Source organism: Hippoglossus hippoglossus, chromosome 19 (assembly GCF_009819705.1).
Source record: "Hippoglossus hippoglossus isolate fHipHip1 chromosome 19, fHipHip1.pri, whole genome shotgun sequence".
NCBI lineage: Eukaryota > Metazoa > Chordata > Actinopteri > Pleuronectiformes > Pleuronectidae > Hippoglossus > Hippoglossus hippoglossus.
Window position 1 is genome coordinate 12,115,150 of NC_047169.1, and position 23,792 is coordinate 12,138,941.

The following is a 23,792-nucleotide window of genomic DNA, read 5'->3' on the forward strand; positions in this document are numbered from 1 at the left end:
TTTTCATTTTGCAATTGTTTGTTGCACTGGAATTGTTTTCTTTCCCCTGATTAGGGCGACCTGGCTGTGCTGCATAAAGCCGAGATTCTGCATAAAAGGCGACCGAACACCCTTTCACAGATTTGTGCTTCTATCTCACTTTTCCTGCTAATCTCTTGCAGCCTTTTCAGCCCACAGTCTTCAGTCCTGTCGACCCTTCCTATTTGATTCCCCCTGTCCCTTCTCTCCTTAATTTCCCCCTCTCTTTATAACTCCCCCCTCCCTCTGTTGTCTCCAAGCTGAAGGAGGGAACTGAGAGCAAAGTATGTGGAGTCCCTCCCCAGACACTCACCCACAGAGCTGGTTACAGTGGAGCCTCCACTCTACAGGCAGGCAGACAGGCGGACTGAGCTGCAGTGTCATATCTTATCTCTCATCTTCAACAGCAACCTAGATCTGATCAAGGATAATGGCACTATCTCAATCCTGGCAGGCTGGTGGACGGGAGGAGGAGGGGATGAATATGTCCAGTGCTGTAAAGTGGTGAGAGGGACGGCTGCAGAAAAGTGTGGGCTGGGTTAAACTGGCACTTAAAAAGAAGCTCGCTTTGGCTTTTGTGCATTTCACCAGCAGCCAGGCTGGGAGGCAGATCAGGGAGCAGTGAAAGAGTAGATGATATAACCGCTCCAGGGGAAAGGCAGCGTGCTCTCACTTCATTAAAGCAAGCGTATTTTAGCCCTAAGTCTTCCACATTAAGTCTTCTTTCTTTGGTGCCTGCCAGCCATGGGCACTGGTGTGGACAGGTTTCTGTGGTCTGTGCTGCTGCTGCTGCCAGCCATTGGACTCTGTGTGGCTCTGCCAGGGAGCTGGCTGCCAGGGAATTATGCAAACACCACGGACGATGCTTTGAGGTTCCTCAATGACTACAACACCACTGCCGAGGAGGTGTTATTCCTCAGCGTCGCCGCCAGCTGGAACTACAACACCGACATTACAGACCACAACTCCAAGCTTCAGGTAGGACCTCTCCTGGAGTTTTGAAGTTAGAGGGTGACGCCTTAGCTGAACCTTCCTCTCATGCTGACAATAATTGGGCCCCTTTAGATCAGTTCTTGGCCGCGCTGGCACCTCGTCACCACAAATGCATGCGTGGTCGAGGGTTTCTGTGGAGCTTAGCCCTGCCTGATTTGGAGATCACTCCTATTCATGTCTCTCCAGATTTACATGCTCAGCTTCCTCCCAATGCGGCCAACTCAGCTTGTGTGTCACAGAAAATAGAAAACTGATTTGAACACCTGTGCGAACGTCTTCAAGCTTTGAATACATTTCCATGGGGGGCTTGTGTGCTATTATGTTTATTTAGTTGTTTAAATGTCTGTTGATATTTTCTACATAATACAGTGTCTCCTGCAGTGAGAGTCTCTGTGGTCCAATGTGGCAATAACTGCAATTGATAAAATGCCTCTGTGTTGCACGAATTTGCAACTTAGATTAAAAGCAAATTTCAGCCTCAACTCACCATGTGGCTGAGCAGTAAAAAAAGAGATAGGGAGAGCAGATTCCAGCATGAAGCAGGAGAAAAGTAGTTCCAAGCAGCAATCAATAAAACCGCGGTCCACAAATGGATATGTGTGGACAGAACAAGTGCACTCAGTCCACACACATTCCTCCCGCTTATGTGCTTGGACAGCTGTCACAGCAGGACTTCACTACGCTGGGATCTTGTCAGCTAATCGACTGAACAGGTGTAACCACACCAGTGTCGACAGGGTCAGGCTGCAGAATGTGTTCTGCTCTCCAGCGTGCATCCGGGACCAAGAGAGAAAGATGAGGAGGCTTGTAGTCGTCATGTATGAGCGAGTTGTTTTTCTTTCCCTTGTCTTTTCAAAGATGGGATCAAAGTGAGTAAGAGCAATGAGCTACATCTGATCCGGCAGCCGGGGAGGAGGGTTGGTGGTGTTGGTGGTGTTAGGGAGGGCGTGGCCATTCAGCTCCACAGCTGTTGGCGTTTCACTTTAAATCCATCACATAGAAATGATTCAAATAAACCGGAGTAGGATCGCAATTATTTCAATTATTATACTCCACCCACGCGCACAAAGTAAACATGAAACAACACATACACACAGGTTTGCATTGATTTTGATTCATTGTGGACAGCTTCACCAAAACCTTATCCCTCACAATGTCTAACCTCTAACCCTCCTAAGGAGGTAACAAAATGATTCAGCCACACACATGCACGCACGAACGCACGCACTCTGGCCTCGTCAGCCCATGCAGAGGTGACGCAGTTCACAGGCTTCTAATCATGCTGAATAGGAAAGTAGATATCAGCGACTGACATCCTTTGAACCCCAGAATAAAATACCAGCCGCCTCGACGTGTCACAATCAGACCTAAGGCTCAGTCATTAATTTCACTGCGTAGTGCCAGTTTTTGTATGTGACTGGAATATGAAGTTTCAGAGCTTTTATTCTGAGGTGAGTTCAGGAGAAAGGTTTAAAATTCAAATACTTTGGATACGTTTCACCCAAACTATTTAACTGGAAAGATCAGTTGCACACACAGGTTATGTTTTAAAAGAGTGAATGATTAAGAAGAATTGTTAATGGGCAATTATACAACACACCTTGCAGCTTCAGTAACAGAAAGACCTTGAGTGAAAGAAGCTGAGGAAAAAGGCGTTTCGGCCTTATCTTTATTATTTGCAGAGAAGAGGATTATCTGAGTGGACAGGCAGTTGTAGGAAGGCAGGAAAAAACAGAGATTGAGAGGAAGCGCACAAAGGTCAGAGTTAATACCTCAACTCACTGTCACCAGTTTTCCCTCCTGCAGCCTGTTATTTCAGTGTCGGCTGGACGAAAGAATGAAAACATGAAACAGAACTGAAGCTACGGCTCTGTCAGGTTAGGTCAGGTCAGAGCAACTGCAAATCTGTTTCTTCCTTTTTAAATTTGCAGTATGATAACTTTACAATTTGATAAGACTCATCGTATAGAATTGCAATATTTTTTCTTCTTCTGGGAAATAAAACTGTGTCGTGTTGTGCTGTGACAATGCAACAGCAGTTCATCATTACAATGTTCAGCACATACCATCCATGCAGCATCCCATAGCAGCCTTGACTCCGTCCAGCACTGACATTATACACTGAAAACGTTCATATGTTGTGTGTGACCCTCCAGATTGCTATAAAGAAAAGCTCCTACTTGAGCGACAAAGGCTTTTTGTTCAAATAATATCCTTTGCACAGTGTTGTTTTGCGGCAATGTCCTTGTTCCTTATCGATCCCAGAGGAACGACGTGTTGGAACAGCTATTTAGGAACACAAATGAAGACATGTTGACAGAGTTGATTACCAAGACTGAGACTGTGAGGCTCTATGAGGCAATATAGTTCACTGCTGAGAACAGCAAACTAGAAAAATGACAAATGATGTTGTGAGAAAGAGTCCAAGCTTCACCAAAGTTCAACAAGAGTCTGCACGTCTGTAACTGATGGCATGGTCATCCATCCAGCATTTGTTGAGACACGTCAAGTGTCAAGCTGCCGGTGGCATCGTTAAAGGAAATGTCAGGGAGTAACCAAAATCGGTCGGATTCAACCTGTACAATGTCTGCATGAAATTTGTGCCAGTCAATTTGAATCGTCAATTTGAATAGGTGAAACCCCGAGCACTGGAGGGAAAGTCAGAGGATAACTAAAGTCATTCAGATTCATCCTCTGAGCACCATGAATCGCCATCCCAAATTGAATAGCAATTAATTGAATGGTTGTCGAGAAATTTCAGTAAAAACCTGACTAATAGAGCTGGACAAAACATCTGGGGGTCGTCACCATCATTAAAGGTCCTACTCTGAGGAACATGAAAATCTGTACAAAGTTTCATGGTCGTCCATCCAATGCTTGTCAACATGTCTGATATGGGCATACTCACGCAACGTTGCAAAAATGGCTATGACGATACAGGAAAACAACACAGTCTTGTCACTGTGGGCCATATTTGCTTGCACAAACAGACTTGAAGACTTATGTTAAATATTAAATAAATATTTGCTGCCACCTCTTGGCAGGCCTTGGCGGAATTGGAGAGATCCGACACATCACTGTCATTCACTTCCTTCTCCTCTCCCAATTAGGTAAATGCATCACTCAATGAGCAGGCGTTCTCTGAAGCCTGGGGCATGAAGGCCAAGGAGGTCTTCACTGCCGACGTCCTCAGCTTGCTTCTTGCAACAGACAGGAAACTGATGGCAAATATCAAGCTACTGGGCGTTGCCAATCTGCCAGTGGAACAAAGAAAGCAGGTTTGTTTTTATATCATCTGATAGGAAAATTTGCTTTGTGATATTTTGAAGGTGAAAGAATCTCCTAACGTCTCTTTTTCTTCTCCGCAGTATAACACCATTCTCAGTAACATGGACAATATTTACTCAACAGCCAAGGTGCATGTGGACCCAAACATAAGCTGGAGCCTGGAACCTCGTGAGTATGCGCAGAACATAAAATACTGGGCCTGAGGCTGAACATGCACACATCTTGCAATACAGACGTCAATATGTTCCCTGAAAGAAACAGGAACACAGCAGCGTTAGAGGAATATGTTTCAAACAGCGTGTAGGGGGAAGTCTATAGGAACAAAAACAGATGTAAGTGGTTGAGATGTTATCGGCTCTTGGAAAAGTAACAGGGTGGGCCCATGAGCGTTGAGTAAGACGCGGCAGAAACAACATCAGCGGGTTTTAAGACTTTCAGACATGCATCGTGAACAATGGCCATCTGCTTTGTGGGGAACAGCTCCCAGAAATAATTGTGAGAAATGCTCGCCAACGCACACACAATACGACGAGTGGAGCAAAAAGTGGTAAAAGAAAAGGTTGGAAACATAAATAACCTCATCAAGGTGCAGTACCCACGATAATGGTTGGTTATAATCCTAGAAACACACTGGAGCAGGGTTACTCAAAGTGTCAGGCACACCCTCTCACTGAAATAACAAACAGACTGTCAGCTATCTCTGTTTCCACCATTCCAACTATCTCAAGTGCTCCTCAGCTTCACCTTTTTCCTATTCCTGGCACTTTAAAGTCAAATGTTGTTTTCCACTCGGAGTATCATGGAGTTGTCATAAGTCAGAGCTAATCTCTTGGATAAATGTGTGTCCATTCTGGCCTCTTCCTGCTGATAGAGCATGGAGCACGAAGTCATCTAAACACGGATGCATCTTAATTGATTTGGGGAATATCTTGATGTTTCTCTTAATGACTGAGGGTGTGTTGCATTTTTTTAAATCATTTTGCAGATCTCACGGATATCATGGCCAACTCCAGAAGCTACAAGAAACTGCTGTACGCATGGGAGGGCTGGCACAACGCATCAGGTGTACCCCTAAAGAAGCTCTACCCCACGTTTGTAGGGCTCAGCAACAAAGCCGCTCAAGCTGATGGTAAGAACTCCCCCTTCACCTTTGCTATTGAAAGCACAAGTATAAAAAAAAATACAGAAAGAACACAAACATTTGGTCCTGTTTAGGGTTTGCCGACACTGGAGCGGACTGGCGTTCATGGTACGAGACTGAGACCTTTGAACAGGATTTAGAGAAACTCTACAGGACCATTGAGCCCCTCTACCAGAACCTGCACGCCTTTGTGCGTCGCCAGCTCTACAACCAGTACGGACCCAAGTACATCAACCTTAAAGGACCCATCCCTGCCCACCTGCTAGGTACAGCACATCATATGTTACTAACTCTGATAGGTGGGATTGGGGGTAGATTTACATTTTATATCACCTTCTTTGTAAAGATTTAAGTTACATCAAACTGGTTGCATGAAAAACAGGCCTCATGCGAGCATCCTGTGTTAAAAAGGTTATTTTACAGCGTTTTACTGTATTAATTTGAATTTAGATTTTAGTTTTAATTTTCTTAATAAAGCGTAAATGCCATAAAAATACAATAAATGTATTTTATTAATAAAATTGTCACATGCAAGATAGTTAAAAATGTTTCCTTAATCTGAACATTATTTCTGTCCATCTCTTTATTCTCCATTATTAGCTGCAACAAAGATAAATTCATAAATTAGCCTATAAAGTAATTAGGAATGGGGTTTGATAAAATTATATCAAATATGAATCCGATTCCATATCTGCTTAATCGAATCTAAATCCTGTCATAGTATGTTTTCACAGAGTGTTTTCTTCCTCACCCTCAGGAAATATGTGGGCCCAGACCTGGAACAATATCTATGGTATGATGATCCCGTTTCCTGACAAACCCAACATTGATGTGACTGATGAGATGGTCACACAAGTAAGTGTGTTGGAAAGACTTTCTCCCACTGTGATGGAAAATAGGAAAATTCATTTATTTGTTCTTGACCTCAAAAATGCTATACCACAAATCAGGAATATCTGGAATCCCACTGGTTTCTCTTTGTAGGCAATTGTAGTTTTGTCACATTGCTCTGAGGTGAAGTGTGTAACTGTTTCCTCTTCCCAGGGCTACAACGCCACGCACATGTTTCGTGTGGCCGAGGAGTTCTTCACTTCTCTGGGTTTGGAGCCGATGCCTCAGGAGTTCTGGAGTGAATCCATGCTGGAGAAGCCTGAGGGTCGAGAGGTGGTGTGCCATGCATCTGCCTGGGACTTTTACAACCGCAAAGACTTCAGGTACAATTTAGCATTGAGTTAATTATTGACTGTGTCATACACTTCATGCAGTGTACAGCTTAAAGATAAACTTGTATTACTCGACACAAAGATCCTCACATCCACAGTGTATAGCGCTCAAGACCTGTTGCCCTTTTTAGTTTCTTATTTTGATGCTTCATTTGACTTAGGATCAAGCAGTGCACCACAGTGACGATGGAGCAGCTCTTCACTGTTCACCATGAGATGGGGCACATCCAGTATTACCTGCAGTACAAGGACCAGCCTGTGGGCTACCGTCGCGGAGCCAACCCTGGTTTTCACGAGGCTATTGGGGACGTTCTGTCTTTGTCAGTGTCCACACCCAAACATCTAAAAACCATTGGCCTGCTGAAAAGTGATGCCTCCGACCCTGGTAAAGAGACTTAAACAGAAAAAAAACCTAAATAATATAAAGCCCAAGCCACTCAAACACTGTCTCTTTTTCATGCTGCATTGTTTTTTTCTCTACAGAAAGTGATATCAACTACCTGTTGAAGATGGCTCTGGAGAAGATTGCCTTCCTTCCCTTTGGCTACCTCATCGACCAGTGGAGATGGGGCGTGTTCAGTGGAAGCACTCCTCCAGAAGGGTACAACTCTGATTGGTGGTACCTCAGGTAGGAGGAATATACTTACAAAATATTTCCCAAATTTTGGGGAAACACATTTGCTTTCTGGCTGAACTTTAGATGAGAGGATCAATACATGTTCAGTAGATCCGGAGCAACAGTACCATTCATCTGGGGTTGTGCTTATGTCCACCGGAGGAATTTAAGTCCGACATTCCCTCTCTGTTTGCTCTGTTTTTGGTCTCCACCATCTCCTGAGGGAATAGAGCTCTATCTTATAAATGCAAATCTGTGTTTGCTTGGTAAACTGCTGTTTGGTGCTGAGCAGATAGTGTGCAGTGCATTTTAAAAGCGCGTTATTGCTGAAAACAGACTGCTGTGACCAAAACCAACCAACTATGAGAGCAGAGAGAGTGAACCAGGGCTGGATGCAGGAAAGAGAGCACACATACCCAGCTAATACTTACAGAGAAAAACAATAATTAAAGGCTGAGTGATTTCCCAAGACTTATGTAACCGCACGCCATAGTGCTCTGTTTCGTCTCATCTGTTTCTTATTTCTTATTTTCTTTAAAGGACAAAATATCAAGGCATCTGTCCACCCATCAGACGTAACGCGGAACACTTTGATCCTGGGGCAAAATTCCACATCCCTGGGAACACACCGTACATCAGGTAGCACCATGTTTTACCCACACCACCATGTAACGGCAGGGATAAAGATAATTGTGTGAACCAAAAATTGGCAGAAAAGAATGGCTGGCGAGCCGAGGATTGATGGCCTGTGTGTGAATTCCTGTCATTTAGTTGTGATTTTAAACAACTCAACAACCCCACAATAGCAGGAAGCTTGTTGCAGAGGCAGGGGGCCTTATTAGAAAAGTATCTGAGCCCTTTTTCTTAAACAGTGTGGAAAGACAGTTAGTCAAACACACATTTAGTTAAACATACAAAGACACTGTTATGATGTTAAAGTATCAGGCCGTTTGAAAGATTTTAGTATTTCTAGAAATATAATGAAAATATGAAAAAATATTCTGTCTTTATCTATAAGTAGATGACTCATCTTTCCTTTCCTTGTGTACTTTTAAGGAAATATTCTGAAATGTTTAAAGAAGAGTAATATAGTGAATGTGGTGCACTGAAGAGATGACAATCTTTCCCCCTGTAGGTATTTTGTCAGCTTCATCCTGCAGTTCCAGTTTCATAAAAAACTATGTGAAGCAGCCAATCACACTGGTCCTCTGCACACATGTGACATCTACCAGTCCAAAGAAGCAGGCGCCATCTTGAAGTACGTGATTTAATTCACTTGTTCACAAACAACCATAATGCTTTATGGGATCAGTAAAGATGTTTAATTTCTGTCTACCTCCACCAGGAAAGTTCTCCAGTCTGGCTCTTCCAAGCCCTGGCCTGTTGTGCTCCAGGAGGCAATAGGCACCAACAAGATGAATGCTAGCTCACTGATGGAATACTTTGACCCCATTGTTAAGTGGCTCGAAAAGCAAAATGTAAAAGAGGACTTGGGATGGTCTGACTTCGACTGGGTTCCACCCGTACCTGAGGGCTACCCTGAGGATATCGGTAAGACCGGACTGTCAGCACATCCAATAGTAACAATCAAAATTACTGGTAAACTAACAGGCTGATAGACATATAAAGAAGAAAGTAACAAATAACAAGGAAATTGGATGCATCTGTTTCTTCTGCCTTAGTCAGATTTCTCACAGTCTGATCCAAGATTTTCTCTACACACACACACACACAGAACAGTTGTCTACTACATTTGACGCAAACACATAAAAATATGAAACCCCCACATTATAATCATAATCAAAACATCATAATTTAGCTAAAATTTAATGGCGTTTTCCAGCCTTTAATTACATGTATCTTTATTTACAGTGTGCCTCCTGCATTTGAGCTGATTTATCCTTCTCTTTGTTTACCCAGGCAAGAATACAGACGAGCTCGACGCAACGACGCTTCTGGACGAGTACAACAGCACAGCCGAGGGGGTGTGGAACGCCTACACCGAGGCCTCCTGGAAGTACAACACCGACATCAATGAAGCCAATAAGAAAACGATGGTAAGACCCTCTGACCGACTCCACTATGATTACCTGAGCATTGTTCCAGTCACCATTCACATGTGAAGGACTGTTGCATCTTATGTTTATTTTTATTTTTTTTGCATTAAATCAATCAATAAAATGATTAATGCTTAATCAAAACAATGTGTCAATGAATCAATAATTGATTGAGTCAGTGAGTCACTAATCAATGCATGTATGCATAACTCTATTTAACTTTTGACCTTTAACCTATGCACCTCTTTGTTCATCTTTTAACCAGTGCATCCATCCATTTAATCACACTGCTTCCATTTGGCACATAATGTTTGAACAGGAAGATTAAAGAGTTTTCTTTATTCCTCTCTAGCTTGACAAAAGCCTGGAGATGGCAGCCCACACCCTGAAGTATGGACAGAGGGCCCGTCAGTACGACACCACGGACTTCCAGGACGGTTCGGTCAAACGCATCATCAAAAAACTCAGCGACATCGAACGTGCCGCACTTCCCTCGGCAAAGCTGGAAGAGGTGTGGAGGAAATGGTTTTAGATTAACATATTTTTATCAAAGACTTAGCAGCGAGTGAATAGTTGCGCATCACAGAGGGCAAACAAATTGCAAGTGCTTCCCACAACAAATAATCAACAAGGTGGATGCAACAGGAACGCAGACAACATATAACAGTGATAACCCATATACAGACATTTTCAGTGGTAAACATCATCTTGTTAGCCAGCAAACAAGAAAAATGGCAGCCATTGTAGCACAGAATACACAAATTTGCGTTTTATATCTAATGTCCTTCATCTGCTGCCAAGTGAAGTACTTATACTGATGCTGCCTAAATAATGCCTATAATGAAATCACAAAGTTTACAAAAGAAAAGCCTTTTTACGTTTATGTTACTATTTTCTAATTAGCCTTAATTGACTGAACATTTGAAGTCAAATAAGGTGCCTGGAGAAGCCAGTTAAATTAGTCTAACATTAGCCAGTGGGCTGTGCAGCGTCATTAAGGCTATTAAGTACATTTTTCATAATTACATTTTGATGACAGCTCCAAGGTTATCAAGTGGCTAATGTTTGGCTAACTTGAGCTGGGGTGATTAGACAAATGTTCATTTGATGTTGCCCCATTAAATGAACTAAACACAAATGAGTCAATGCGAACAATTAAATTATACTGTGGACAGACCTGTTTTTCTACTTGGGAAGAGCAAGAGCTAGCTAGTGTGTGTGTGTGTGTGTGTGTGTGTGTGTGTGTGTGTGTGTGTGTGTGTGTGTGTGTGTGTGTGTGTGTGTGTGTGTGTGTGTGTGTGTGTGTGTGTGTGTGTGTGTGTGTGTGTGTGTGTGTGTGAAGACATGAAGTCACTGAAATCTGCCCATGTGTCTGCAGACATCAGGCAATTAATTTCATTTCCCAACAATTAAGGTTTAATTGTAAATTAAAACCTTTTTCTTACTGCCTGGATTAAGACCCTTAAAAATAACTTAAAATGTCTGTAAATTAATTGTATTAAGTCTTAAGTATATTGGATTCCACTTTAAATTCTCGCCATGAGCAAGTCTTGAAGTTTAAATGGTAAACCTTAATTTCAAGCTGTGTGTGTGTGTGTGTGTGTGTATTTATATACTATAGAGAGCACCTGCAGAAATGTGATTGCTGATGATTTTGGTGTGATCTAATTTTTGACGGACACTTTTATTTTGTCAGTACAACACTCTCCTGTCCAACATGGAGACCAAGTACAGTGTGGCTGAGGTCTGCAGGGATGATGGGACTTGCCACCCATTGGATCCAGGTAAGACTATACCTATATCTTTAAGTTACATAAATTAAGTTAATAAGGAAGTAGAGCAGTACTTGTACTTTATTGTAAAGTATTGTTTGATAATTTCCAAATTGTACATCATTACATTTAGCTACCTTGAAATAATATAATAACTATAAAAGGTGCTGTAATTATCACTTTGCAGGGATATGCAAAGTATTTAACAAGAAAAACTGAAAACATAATTTAAAAGACATTGTACTCTGCTACACTGTACAGTACTGTTGCTGTAATAAATGAATGTGCTGTGTTTCAGATCTCCAGAAGATCATGGCAGAGTCCAGGGATTATGACGAACTGTTGTTTGCCTGGAAGGGATGGAGAGACTCTGCAGGAAAAGTGCTTCGTCAGGATTACAAGAGATATGTTGAACTGGCCAACGAAGCTGCCACACTCAATGGTACATGACCTCAAGTGGATCCTTTTAAATCCATCTTCTCCCTCATCTATTTTGCCTGAAAAATATATCAAAGCCAACTTTAGATCAGATCAGCAGAGAGAAGTGAGAAGCAGAAGTTGCTCTGAAGTCAAAGATAATCTGGTCAGTTTAAAGTGGTGCAATTAAAGGGCCATTGTTGACCAGTTCCATCAGTAGGCTTCTTATAGAGCTTTAAATGAGAATATTGATACAGGTTTCATGTCTGTACACTAAATATGAAACTACTACAAGCGGATGGTTAGCTTAGCTTAGCACAAAGAGTGGAAACTGAGAGAAACAGTTAACATGGCCCTGTCCAGTGATAACAAAATCGGCCTACCAGCAGTTTGGAATCGGCAAAGCTAGTTTTGGACTTAAGCAAGGCTATCTTCTGACTTAGCAAGGCCAAATTTGGACTTAGCCAGGCTAGCTTTGGGTTTAGCAAGGCCAGTTTTGGACTTACCAAGGTCTGCATCAATCGGACATAAATAGGAGAACATAAACAAGAAGAAGGGCATAATTTTTGCTTCATAAGTGGTATTGCTCAGAAGACATGTTTGCAAAAAACTCAGCACCGCCTGCATAACCAACCTTGTGTCTATCCGTGGTGCTCTCCACAGGTCATCCTGACAACGGGGCCTCCTGGCGCTCCCTGTATGAAACCCCAACTTTTGAGGAAGACCTGGAGAGTCTGTGGAAGGAGCTGGAGCCTCTCTATCTAAATGTACATGCCTATGTTCGCAGGGCTTTGTACAAAAAGTATGGCCCCGAGCGCATCAACCTGAAGGGACCCATCCCTGCTCATTTGCTGGGTAGGTAACAAAATTGAAATTTCTTTGAAAGAGCAGCAGCAGCTTTTTGGAATGTATTGCATGAAGCTACAGCCTCCAGAAATTTGTTTTGATTATACCAGGCTGTCAGGAGTTGAGGCTGAGGTCACTTAAGCCAGTATTTCATGCTGGAATCCAAAGGATTTTAACACTACAGCCAAAAACTCTCCTTTCATGTGGGAGCATACTCCCATAGATATTCTGTCATTGGCTGTAGATGTATTTGGGTTTAGATGGGATTTAATTTGCTTTCAGAGGCATCAAGCATGAGATAGCGTTTGACAGTTCCTCACAGTCAGGGATTGGAACCACTCAGAGTCACAAATCCCACTTGGTTAAACACTGTCAGAGCAGAAGATGACTTGCCCCATAACTTCTTCGACTTAAAAATGTGAAATATGAATGCTGTCTTCTGTCCCTTTAGGTAACATGTGGGCACAGACGTGGTCTGGCATCATGGATTTGGCTATCCCCTATCCAGATGCCACGCAGGTTGACGCCACACCAGCCATGGTGGCACAGGTGAATGGACTCATGAAGCAGCTGTTGCATAATGATCACATCTGCACACATGAATACCCAAGGACTCAATCACTTTCTCCCACCACTCACATCGCAGCTGTAGGATTAGTTTGTTTCAGTTAAAATGAGACTCAAAGTGGATGCTCATGCAGAATGTAGCTATATACACAGGATTTTAACTGCATTAAATAAATGCAGTGTAGCTGTTTCTTTTTCTACTTGTTGATTATCTTTCTTTTCCTTGTTCAGGGCTGGGATGCAGTGAGAATGTTTAAGGAATCAGACAATTTTTTCACCTCTCTTGGTTTGATACCAATGCCACAAGAGTTCTGGGAGAAGTCCATGCTGGAGAAGCCGTCTGACGGACGTAAGGTAGTGTGCCATGCATCGGCATGGGACTTCTACAACCGAAAAGACTTCAGGTTAATCCTCAGTTTTATTTTTTCTGTGATCCTAATTGATTGGTAGGCCCTCAGCAGTGTTCTGATAGTCTAGTTTTTATTCATTGCAAATCAAATATTTGTACAATACTTCAAATAATTATTATTCCTCCCGGCTTTCTCATTTGGGATTAAGATCTCTTTTGCAAATCACACCTGAGAACAGCAGAACTAATTATAGTTCTGCATCTCTAAAAGTGATGCAGAATTCAAAGTCAAAATTCATCCAGTGGAATGAAAACATCAAAGTCCTGTCAAGTGAAGCAGCCCAAAATTATTTATAAGACTGAGTTACATAATTTTAACTACAGAAATTGTAAGAGTTCTGGGTTCTTTGCTGTAATTATTGCCTTGTCTGTGTCTCCAGGATCAAACAGTGCACTGTTGTGACCATGGATGACCTGATCACGGCGCACCACGAGATGGGCCACGTCCAGTACTTCCTGCAGTACAAAGACCGGCCTGTGTCCTTCCGCGACGGGGCCAACCCTGGATTTCACGAGGCCATCGGCGACGTGCTGGCCCTCTCTGTGTCCACGCCCAAACACCTGCAGAGCATCGGCCTCTTGGACAAAGTTGAGAACAACCACGGTGGGGGACCCTGACCACTAGGTGTTCTGCAGAAGAAGGTGTTCAGTGTTCAGCTCATGGTTAAAGTGTTTCTCTCCATTCCCCCAGAGAGTGAAATCAACTTCCTGATGAGCATGGCACTTGACAAGATCGCCTTCCTGCCTTTTGGCTACCTGATGGACCAGTGGAGATGGAAAGTATTCGATGGACGCATCCCACCCACTGAGTACAATAAGGAGTGGTGGAACCTCCGGTAAAGTTCACCAGCACTTTAACAACTGCCATATTCATTGTTTGTTAGATGAAAGGAAATGAACGAGTGAGGGGTTTATTGTTAAATGAATTATTCAATTCATAATAATTTACTGAAATAAAATCCATATTATACTGTTCCTTTTCTTTGCGCTGCAGAATGAAATACCAGGGGCTGTGTCCGCCTGTAGCTCGCACTGAGGATGACTTCGACCCCGGTGCAAAGTTCCACATCCCTGCTAATGTGCCCTACGTCAGGTAAATTCTCCAGACAGAACAAACCCGCTGGCTGATAATTGAGTCCAGATAGACCGATAACTGCTTCAACTCACTCTTATCAGCGGGTGATAAGATATAAATGTTGTAAAACATAATGTGCACTTACTCACATGGCTCACAAAAAAAATCAATCACCATTACGAGCAATTGATGACACAGCTCTAGCTTGTTTTTCCTTTGTTCTGCCGGCATTGACGCCCCGTCGTGACAGTACTTTGCTGAACTTCAACCAGGTACTTTGTGAGCTTCATCATCCAGTTCCAGTTCCACCAGGCTCTGTGTACGGCTGCCAACCAAACTGGGCTTCTCCATAACTGCGATATCTATAAATCTAAAGAAGCTGGGAAGCTGCTCGGGTTAGTACACACACATACACCCTGAAGTGCAACCACTGGACAATTTTTCCACAAAAGAAATGCTTTATGGAACAGCCATATGTAAAACAGTGAAACATGGAAGACATCAGAACAGTCAAATCTAAACTCTTCACCATTAAAGAAATATACATTCATACCAGAACTGACCAAGAGAAGAATGTATAGCGTGTTTTATTTCTTATTTGCATAAAGAAATGACATAATTGTGACACTGGCGTTAGACAGCTGAAAGATTGTAAGTGCAGGCAGTGAAACCGCTCTTCATACCATGTGTGTAATTATCTCTAGAACACACTCTTGCTACTGATCCCTGTCTTCCCCGACCTGCTCCCTGACCTGTGTTGTTTTTGTTTGCAGTGACGTGATGAAGCTGGGCTTCAGTAAGCCCTGGCCCGAGGCAATGACCATGATCACCGGCGGGCCCAAAATGAGTGCCCAGCCACTCATGCAGTATTTCAAACCTCTTATTGACTGGCTGGAGGTGGAGAACAACAAGAACAACGATGTTCGCGGGTGGCCCGAGTACGCCTGGAAACCTCCAAGTATGTCCAGCACATTCAAGGCATCCACACACTTTAATACCTCATATGCATGAGTCTATTTACTGGAGGTTTGTGTGAAGCAAGTTTCCCAATCTACAAGCCAAACGGTTCTTGAACTCCTTCCCAGAAAAAGGCTCACAGAGGCCTTCATTTTGTGTTTCTCCTCTGCTGCATCATACAGTGAAATCAATCTGCGGCTCCTCTTGTTTTACTGATGAGATCCTGCTGAAAGGATGTATTACAGATTAGATTAATGAGATTCTTAGCAACGAGCGCTGGGAAGAGATAGATGCACAAAGGAGACCACAGCTGTTGTTGGAGAGATCAAGAAAGTAGACCATTAAATGTGAAAAGATCTCCTTTATCTAAATAGGAGGTTTTTTCCCTCAGATGACTTTTGCTGACTTTGATTTTCATTAGGTGGCATTTACACGATACTCAAACATTTGTGACTATTACGCTTTTATGAAAGAAAAGGAAATTCTCAAGACTCAATTCCATTTTATATCCATTGATGTTCAACTTTCATGAATTATTTAGCAATCAGGTTTAAAACTTCGAAATGTAAAACACCTATACTGTAAACAGTCAACAGGGGGCGATCGAGAAGCTTTGGCTTCACTCTTGGGGAGCTGTTGTGTCGTCCATCTTTATATTAAGTCTATCGTACTTTTGCAATGTTTAAATCGCTGTGTAAGGCTACCCCCGCTTTTAAGTAAGCAATTGTGGACTAGCTCTGAAAATCACTGAACTACTCCCCCTTGTGTAGAATCGGCTGCTTTCCAAATATAAACGTGCAAGTTCGTGACAAACGATCAATCCTGCACGTCACTTACTCTGTATCTCATCTGTGTGTCCACCTACAGCTGAAACTAAAGCAAATACAGTGGACTTCCTGGGCATGAACGTGAAAGGCCCAGCTGCCGTAGCTGGACAGTGGGTCCTGTTGTCCATTGGCCTGGTCCTCCTGGTGGCCACCATCCTATTGGCCAACAAATACAGGAAGTCAAGGAAGCAGGAAAAGTCCATATCCATGATGGAGCTCAAGCAAAAGGACTAGTCGTCAATGAAGGCTGAAGTAAGACTGGACTTACTGTAGCTGGCACAGTACCAACCTCAATGTGAATGTGTGTTTTGTGTACTGTACAATGCATTTGATCAAATCTGCTTTTGTTTATGGTCTGCCTCCCTAGTCTTGTATATTTTCTTTGCCTATGCAAAAGCACACCACTATTTTGTAAATTATTTGTAATATTTGAATGTTTAGGGAGAAGATGTTTTAAAAATGAATGTAAAGTTGTTATATGTGTAAGCATTATTGAACATTTGATTTAGTTTTTTGTTAAATTTTCAGCATTTCTACAATAAAAGAGATGAAATATGTATTCTGCCTGTGTGTTCAAATTCATTTTAGAGAGCAAAGAAAGTTTCCCGTTCGTCACAGATTGTGAAAAACAATTTAATTCCACTGAAACTGTACAGTTAGAAAACAACAAAAACAACACCACCACAGAGGACAGAGTTTGTGCAGTTAGCCGTTCCCTCTTCACTCAGAGTCAGTGGAGCCTCTGTAATGGCCACAGTCACCACAGGGGAGCTGTGGGCTCTTAGGTAGCACTGACCAGAGCAGTAATGCAACGCTCGGTCCTTTCAGAGGCGATTCAGTGATTCGTCTTCTCCTGATCCAGTACATCCTCAGTGCTGCGGGTCGGCCAAAGTGTCCTCTTACTGTCTCGTACAAAAAGCTTGGGGACAGTAACAAAACAAAGGCCAATAATATATGCATTCATTCAAAGAGTTAACTGTTGAACAGATTCAACAGTTGAATGTAACTTGTCACTATGTACAATTTATGATGCAGCTATCCATGCTGAAGCTTAAAATATCATATCTCCACACAGACATAATACCGTGTGTTCTTTAATCCAGTGTTGTGACTCCCTGTGTGGGATATATTTAAAGATATCCAGGTAGGTTCTTTACTGTAATAACACAAAAGAGTGTAATAAATAAAAATCAAGTGATCCCATGATCTCATCGTCAAATGTTGGATAATCCTAGACAAACAAGAACCATTTTTTTCAATGTGTTGCTGAGGTGCTTGGAAGGTTTTAAAGGAATGGAATTTAAAAAGGGCAATTAAAACATGTCCAGCTGGGCTGTAAAACGTTATAGTTCGCGGCTGTGTACCACTTTTTCTCTGTACCTCTCTGAATTTATTCCCTCAGCCAGGTAAGTAGTATTTCTACGTAGCTTTGAAAACTACAAAGTCCCATTCTGCAAATGAGAGTTCGACCACAGCTAAATTTCAGATGCTGGTCTATGTGATGCCTGCCAAACACAGACATGGACAAAAAGACATTTGTCAACATATTTTAAGTGCAGTTGAAAAAAGGACTGATCTAGGTTTTAAACCTGCAATGCCTGGCAACTGAGAAGCGCATGAGCAATCACAGAAAATACAAAAAAAACGGATATGGTGCAAAATAAACATGAGGAATGTCCAGTAAGTTTGCTCAAAAAATTCAAAGAAATGAAAGTATTCATGCAAACACAGAGTTCAGTACATAAAGTCCTGCAACGTGAATCAAAACAGTTTACATATTACTCCTGAATGCAACCCCAATTCCAACGTACAACACAGCAGTCTTCGAAAAATACTTAAGAAATTACAATCTCTGAAACAAAAATGTTCAGTATATTGCACTGATAGAGTCAATGAAATCTAATGAAAATAAAAATAAAAAAATGTTTCAGGGCTTTGTCCATTGTCCATGGTCCTCAACGGAGCCCAGTGCGCTTTGTTTGGCCCGAGCCCATGTGACAAGGAGTGGTTCAGGGTTCAGAGTTAAGGCCTCAGTAGTAGTAACGCTGCATCTCTGTCCAGTTGGTGATCCAATACTTTTTCTGAGGCTCCTCGGGCTGAAATCCCAGATTGAACTGATAGCGCTCAGCTTTGCGAATTTTCACCCCCTGGTGCTTTGGCATCATCCGGTAGTAGAGAGCCCGCTTAAAGAATCCAAGCTGGAGAGAAAAGAGGGAGAGAAGGAAGTGACAGTGATCAAGTTTGCACTCAAACGGCAGGAGAGTAGGGATCAATGACTGGTTGAGAGGAAGATTTAGGATTCGAAGGCTAAAGGAGGAAAATCAGATTAGGTAAGAGAAAGACCCACAATAAGCTGACAAATGAAATTTCCCCACCCTTGTTTTGGTTACTTTTGCTGTTGTTCCCATAAAATACAAAAGGTGGCATCTATTTTGTTTTTATAGTCACAAGCAACAGTGTTCCCATCTCATAAAAAAGTTGAGATCCTTACAATAAATATACCAGCGATCTGCTGGACTCCATGAAGGTGTCATTGTTTTTCCTTCAGGCATTAAGACAGGAAAATGGTGTAAAGCCGAGTAGGGAGGAGTGTATGACCCGGTTAAAGCAACCGCCCATACGGGACTCTTAAAGACTTAAAGCTAACACACCCACAGTGAGGGTGGGACATTTTCACTTGTCAGCCAATTTTTGCACAATGAATTCAGAGAGCAGAAGAAAAAAATCTGAGAGCATATGTTTCACAATCGCACAGAGGCAGCGTGAGCGCGAGGAGAGGAGCTGAAGCTGAGCGCAGGAAATCTAAGCACAATCAGGGTTTTGAGTGAGAGAGTTACAAAATCTGAACGTGAAATCACGCCTGTTCTTGTCCTGCTCTCAAACTAAAAGAACACACCCTTGAATAAAGATTAATAAAACAAACAAATCACATTAATGACGGATTGAGAAGAAGAAATTCAGGTTAGGTAACAGAAAGACCCACAATAAGTTAGATGAAGTAGTGAAAGCAGAGTGAACAGCTGTGTTTGCACAGAACTAGCCCGGGGGGGAAACACAGGAAATGTTAGTGACTGTAACTGGAAGAGGTTGGTGTAAAGACTCAGAAAGCGACATAGTAAGTTGAATCACACCCCAAGCTTAGTGCTTAGCATCCATTGAAAATCCATTTTTACCCAAAAGCCCCATTGGTGTGTGCTGTTTGGGGACCCCCAGGGGCCTCAGTAGTCCTCGGTCAACTTCTCTGTCTCAGATGGCTGGATCTTCATCTCAGCCGTCTGGGACTTGGCCTCATACATCTCCCTCGTGCTGGCCCTCTGGAAGAAGCCACACTGAGGGTGGAGGACGAGGAGGAGGAGGAGGAGGAGTGCGTGGGGGAGAGGGGGGGTAAGTCAAAGGTTAGACTAACGCTTTGATATGGAGTTTGTATGTGTCAGATGAGTGGGGGTCAGCAGCTGTTGTATGACCCAGAGAAGAGCTCTGCTGTGAGTGAGCGAACAGTCCACTAGATTTGTCTGCGGATACACAGCGTGTGTATGTACAATATGATCAGTACATTATTACTCACCTTCCACAGTATAATAATTATGATTCCCAACAGTAGAATTCCTGCGACTGCTGCCGAGATGATGATCCACAGCGGGAGCTCGTAGGGTTTTTCCCCTCCCTCCACTGGCTCTATTTCGACTGTGAACTAAAGGAAAGGTGGAGGCAGTCAGGTTAAAAGCATCAAAATCATTATCATCATCAAAATTCTTATCATCATCATCACCATTTACGCACCATGATGGGCTCACTGTCAATCGTGATGGTTGGTTTATCTGTAATGAGCTTCAGTTTGGCTTCCCCTCTGACTGTCACTCTCAGAGCGTTGGAATAGTCCTGCAGGAACACACACACACACACACACACGCACACCATCAAAACATTTTCACAATGAAGTTAAACGTTGTAAATATCCATAATTCCAGATACACTCTTTCCCACCAGAGGAAGGCTCTCGTAAAAAACTGTGTTCTGCATCGGTCTACATTGAATCACAAGGTGTTTATCGCGTGTGTGTGTGTGTGAGTGTGTGTGTAGCTGGGCTGAGCTAACCTCTATCATTGTGCTGTTCCACAAACGTGACCGCACATGAATCTTGGCTGAGTCTGTCATGTTGAGCAGTGGGCAGGTAAACTTCACGCATCTTGCCGTCCCCTTGGAGCATTCCTTCAACGCACCATGGGAAAGAAAGATTAAACAAGGGAGCACACAGGGACACAAACATGTACGCAAACTGAGTATGCGGGCATTGTTGGAAAAAAAGTCTAAAAGAGTTCAGGGGAGACAACATTGATAACATGATACAACATTATCCATCCATCTTTCCATTTTTTATTTTATGAATCTTGATTATACTTGTGCTCGCTCTGTATACAATAATGTAACATATCCGTTCATGATCTACTGGAAACATTGATAATATAGTGTCTCTATGTAAAATTGCAGCATTAATTGTGATGTCTTTATTTGCATAATTTCTGCATCTATCTGCTGAACAGTTGAAATGTGAAAAACTCACTCTGGCGATTAAATACGTCATGTGACGCATCAAAGCTGTTCACGCTCAGGCGGCTCCCTTTCTTACCAATACGTAGGTCTCTTTTCGATGAGTGCCCAGTGAGATTACAGCTCGTGGCACGACGATTTGTGGCTGGGTCACGTCATCCACCTCGATCTGCCGTTTAGTGCGCTTTGGTCCACTCCCTGACAACTGGAGGACGAAGGAGAGAGGGGAAATGAAAGAGGGAGGCAGAGGAGACAGAGACATTACATCAGAGGGTTACGTGGTAATTACTGGTTTTGATAAAGACATTACCAAATTCTTCTCAGAATAGCATATTCATTTCCACTGTCTATATGCAGGCCACACGCAAAATGATTTTCTATTTTGGGGCTGTGTGAGGTTTGCATGAGGCGACCCATGTTTTTTCCAAAATGTATTTCTGAACAGCTGTGGTTTGGCTTTAAAACCATTTTCACACCACTTTTCTGCCACTGTTTACTCATTCTGCTCAGACTGCTTCAATTCACACGGACGTCAGGACGAGTTTCTACCAGTGTCACAATTCAGTCTCGCTTGATATGAGTCCAGTTCAGTGCATTTGCCAAAGGTATGACATCCGTCGGACATTCCCCTCAGCCTCAACCTAAACTCTGTGATCAGTGCTAATTAGCAAAAGTTGCTCTCACGTGCAAAAAAGATGGATTAAGCATCTTCACTTTCTTCAACTATCCAGAAATAAATCAGAAATATTTCGAATACAAATGCTGGGGGGGGGGGGGAGATGGACCAGCAGTGGAAAGGTCCCACAGATGAATGCGCTCGACCAATCACAAGTCCCCTTTTCCAATTATGACGTTTCATTCCGTTTGTATAACATCAGTGTGAGAAGAACTACCTACAATGACAGAAACCATCTTCTGAGAGCTGTCAAGTCGTCCATCTTTATGGACTATGTGCTAAACAGAGACAATAAACGTATCATTGTGAGCACGTTAGCATGCTGATGTCAGCCTCACACGCTGTACACTCTTACTGTTGCTCTTTGTCCAAGGCCTTTCATTAAAGCCTCTACTTCTGTTTATTTGTAACCATGATTGTAGCTTTTCAGAAAGGGGACATTTTGGTATATATATCATGGGTGTGGGCAGCAGTAGGCTTGAAAGAATTATAAAGATTTAAAGATTATAAGAGAAAAACATGACACGGATAAAAGGTCCAAGGCTGGAAATCAACACAGCTACCATTTCCTTTTGACAGTATTGAACAGAGCCTTACAGTGAGGTTCAGCACGTTGACGACAGCTTCAGCAGGGTTACATTCCGTCTCCGATTCCCCCATGACGACAATCTTCGTCAGGTACAGCAACCACTTGCCGTTGGCAACCTCATAGGGCCAATCAAACTCAACAGCCAGGGTCCCCAGGTCTCCCAGAGGCTGGCCCCTCATGTTCACCTAAAGGAGAAAAGAGTCCGCAGCACAAAAGAGGAAATCAAACCTATTGTGTGAATGAACAATAACATTCAGAGCTAGACTGTAGTTTTCTCCTAAATAGCCTCCACCCCTTGTCATGCTCACACCACAAACCATGTCTCACACAACAGCCCTTCCCCCACGCAATATTAAACTTCTGAAGGATGAAAGTGTTGGCTTCAAAGACTGGGTGGGGATCAGGGAAATGTGGGTGAGCAGCACACGTGTTGTAGATGCAACGTACAGTCTTGGAGGTCTAACATAACCAAGAGCGGTGGAGGTGACTCACATTGAAGGTGAACTCCACCAGGCTGCCCACGTCACTGGTGTTGACCATGGCCATCTCGCCCATCACTGTCCCATTGAATTGTGTTTGCACGAAGGAGTTCACTCTGGACAGGGTGAGAGTTGGAAATGATTGTGCACAAGTGCGAACACTAACATGATGTGGAGGATAATTTGATGTGACACTCAGTGCTTCCGCTCTTTGGTGTATGTACAGTACGTCAGGAGTTGTTACGTAATGGTACTCACGTGGATAAAGATGGTTGGATGGTGTTTTCAATCAGCAGGGCCACGGGCACAGGCTTCAGGTCACTCTGTTCACTGAGACTGAAGAAGCAAACCTTACTACAACACTGCCTGCCAGATGGTGTCCACAATAACATCAGCACTAATTAAAGGAGACATATGCTTTTTTTTTTGTCAGTTTTCGCTTTTTTTTGTGTCTGTCTCCCCCACAGAACACACTGCTTCAGAGGCTCCTGAAACCCCTCGGCTGATACCTCTGCACCATTTTGATGTTTCAATGACCTACATTGTCACGATGCACATTATGCACACTCCTCTAACAGAGCCAGGTAAATGGAGAGCAGAGGTCAATATTTCCTGCATGCGCTGGAACTGGTTGACCAACCACAACAGAGCGGGCCGGCTGGCCAATCAGAGTAGACTGGGCCTTATCAGAAGAAACAAAACCGTTTAAGAAAAGTGATGCATTTTCTGAACATTTTCAAGTAATATCCCAAATTGAATGTATATGAGCTTAATATGTCTCCTTTAAAAAGTGACTTCATGTTTTACTAATAGGTAGCAGCCACAAAATGTTTTACTGTAGAATCGAACCGGGGACCCAAATATAAGCAAATGTGGGCATAGAACCTGAATTAAAACTTGCCTCTAAAGTGTTGCGGCTCTGTAAAAAGTGAACCACTCTCGGCTATAAAGCCTGCATCTAGCAATCTTCAGCACTTACGTGGACAGAAGCAGATGAGACTGGATCTCTTGTGTGTTCAGATTAATCCCTGAGGTTTCAAGCTTGAGGACGAGTGACACCTGATAATGAGAGTCAGCGGTGGAATGAGAATTATCACAAACGCATCTTAGCAGAAAGAAAGGAGTCAAACTGTTTGAGGGACAAAGGCTCACTCACCTTCTCGTTGCCTTTGAGTGGATTCCCCAGCTCACAAATTACTGTGCTGTCCAAAGTGCATTGCACATCATGGTCCTACATGCACAGGCAGAATATTCAAACTGTGTGTTCTATATTCACGCATTGATAATGAGCGAA

General features: G+C 42.8%; 2 protein-coding genes across 4 annotated transcripts in view; one reads left to right on the plus strand and one right to left on the minus strand.

The window, feature by feature from the left end:
* On the plus strand, positions 1–17,904 carry ace (angiotensin I converting enzyme (peptidyl-dipeptidase A) 1). The gene is made up of 25 exons (XM_034570144.1): positions 1–996; positions 4,122–4,289; positions 4,380–4,467; positions 5,285–5,428; positions 5,515–5,706; positions 6,198–6,295; positions 6,485–6,654; positions 6,825–7,048; positions 7,147–7,291; positions 7,820–7,918; positions 8,415–8,537; positions 8,625–8,830; positions 9,200–9,336; positions 9,689–9,847; positions 11,033–11,120; positions 11,407–11,550; positions 12,189–12,380; positions 12,823–12,920; positions 13,170–13,342; positions 13,728–13,951; positions 14,039–14,183; positions 14,342–14,440; positions 14,695–14,817; positions 15,196–15,381; positions 16,242–17,904. The coding sequence occupies exons 1-25, from the start codon at positions 763–765 to the stop codon at positions 16,438–16,440; spliced, it is 3,858 nt and encodes a 1,285-aa protein (XP_034426035.1). The 5' UTR covers positions 1–762; the 3' UTR covers positions 16,441–17,904.
* The window catches only part of itga3b (integrin, alpha 3b), a 27,601-nt gene continuing 20,638 nt past the window's right edge, over positions 16,830–23,792 (minus strand). The window contains exons 16-26 of one of the 3 annotated variants that reach the window (XM_034570147.1): positions 23,655–23,729; positions 23,478–23,557; positions 22,757–22,834; positions 22,512–22,614; positions 22,028–22,204; positions 20,834–20,959; positions 20,302–20,415; positions 19,987–20,085; positions 19,772–19,897; positions 19,380–19,535; positions 16,830–18,404 (exon numbers count right to left, since the gene is read on the minus strand). In XM_034570147.1, coding sequence (XP_034426038.1) covers positions 19,425–19,535; positions 19,772–19,897; positions 19,987–20,085; positions 20,302–20,415; positions 20,834–20,959; positions 22,028–22,204; positions 22,512–22,614; positions 22,757–22,834; positions 23,478–23,557; positions 23,655–23,729 — 1,089 coding nt within the window. In that variant the 3' untranslated portion in view covers positions 16,830–18,404; positions 19,380–19,424. Of the gene's footprint in view, positions 18,405–19,379; positions 19,536–19,771; positions 19,898–19,986; positions 20,086–20,301; positions 20,416–20,833; positions 20,960–22,027; positions 22,205–22,511; positions 22,615–22,756; positions 22,835–23,477; positions 23,558–23,650; positions 23,730–23,792 lie in introns of all 3 variants that reach the window. The other 2 variants (XM_034570145.1, XM_034570146.1) reach the window with 2 other exon arrangements.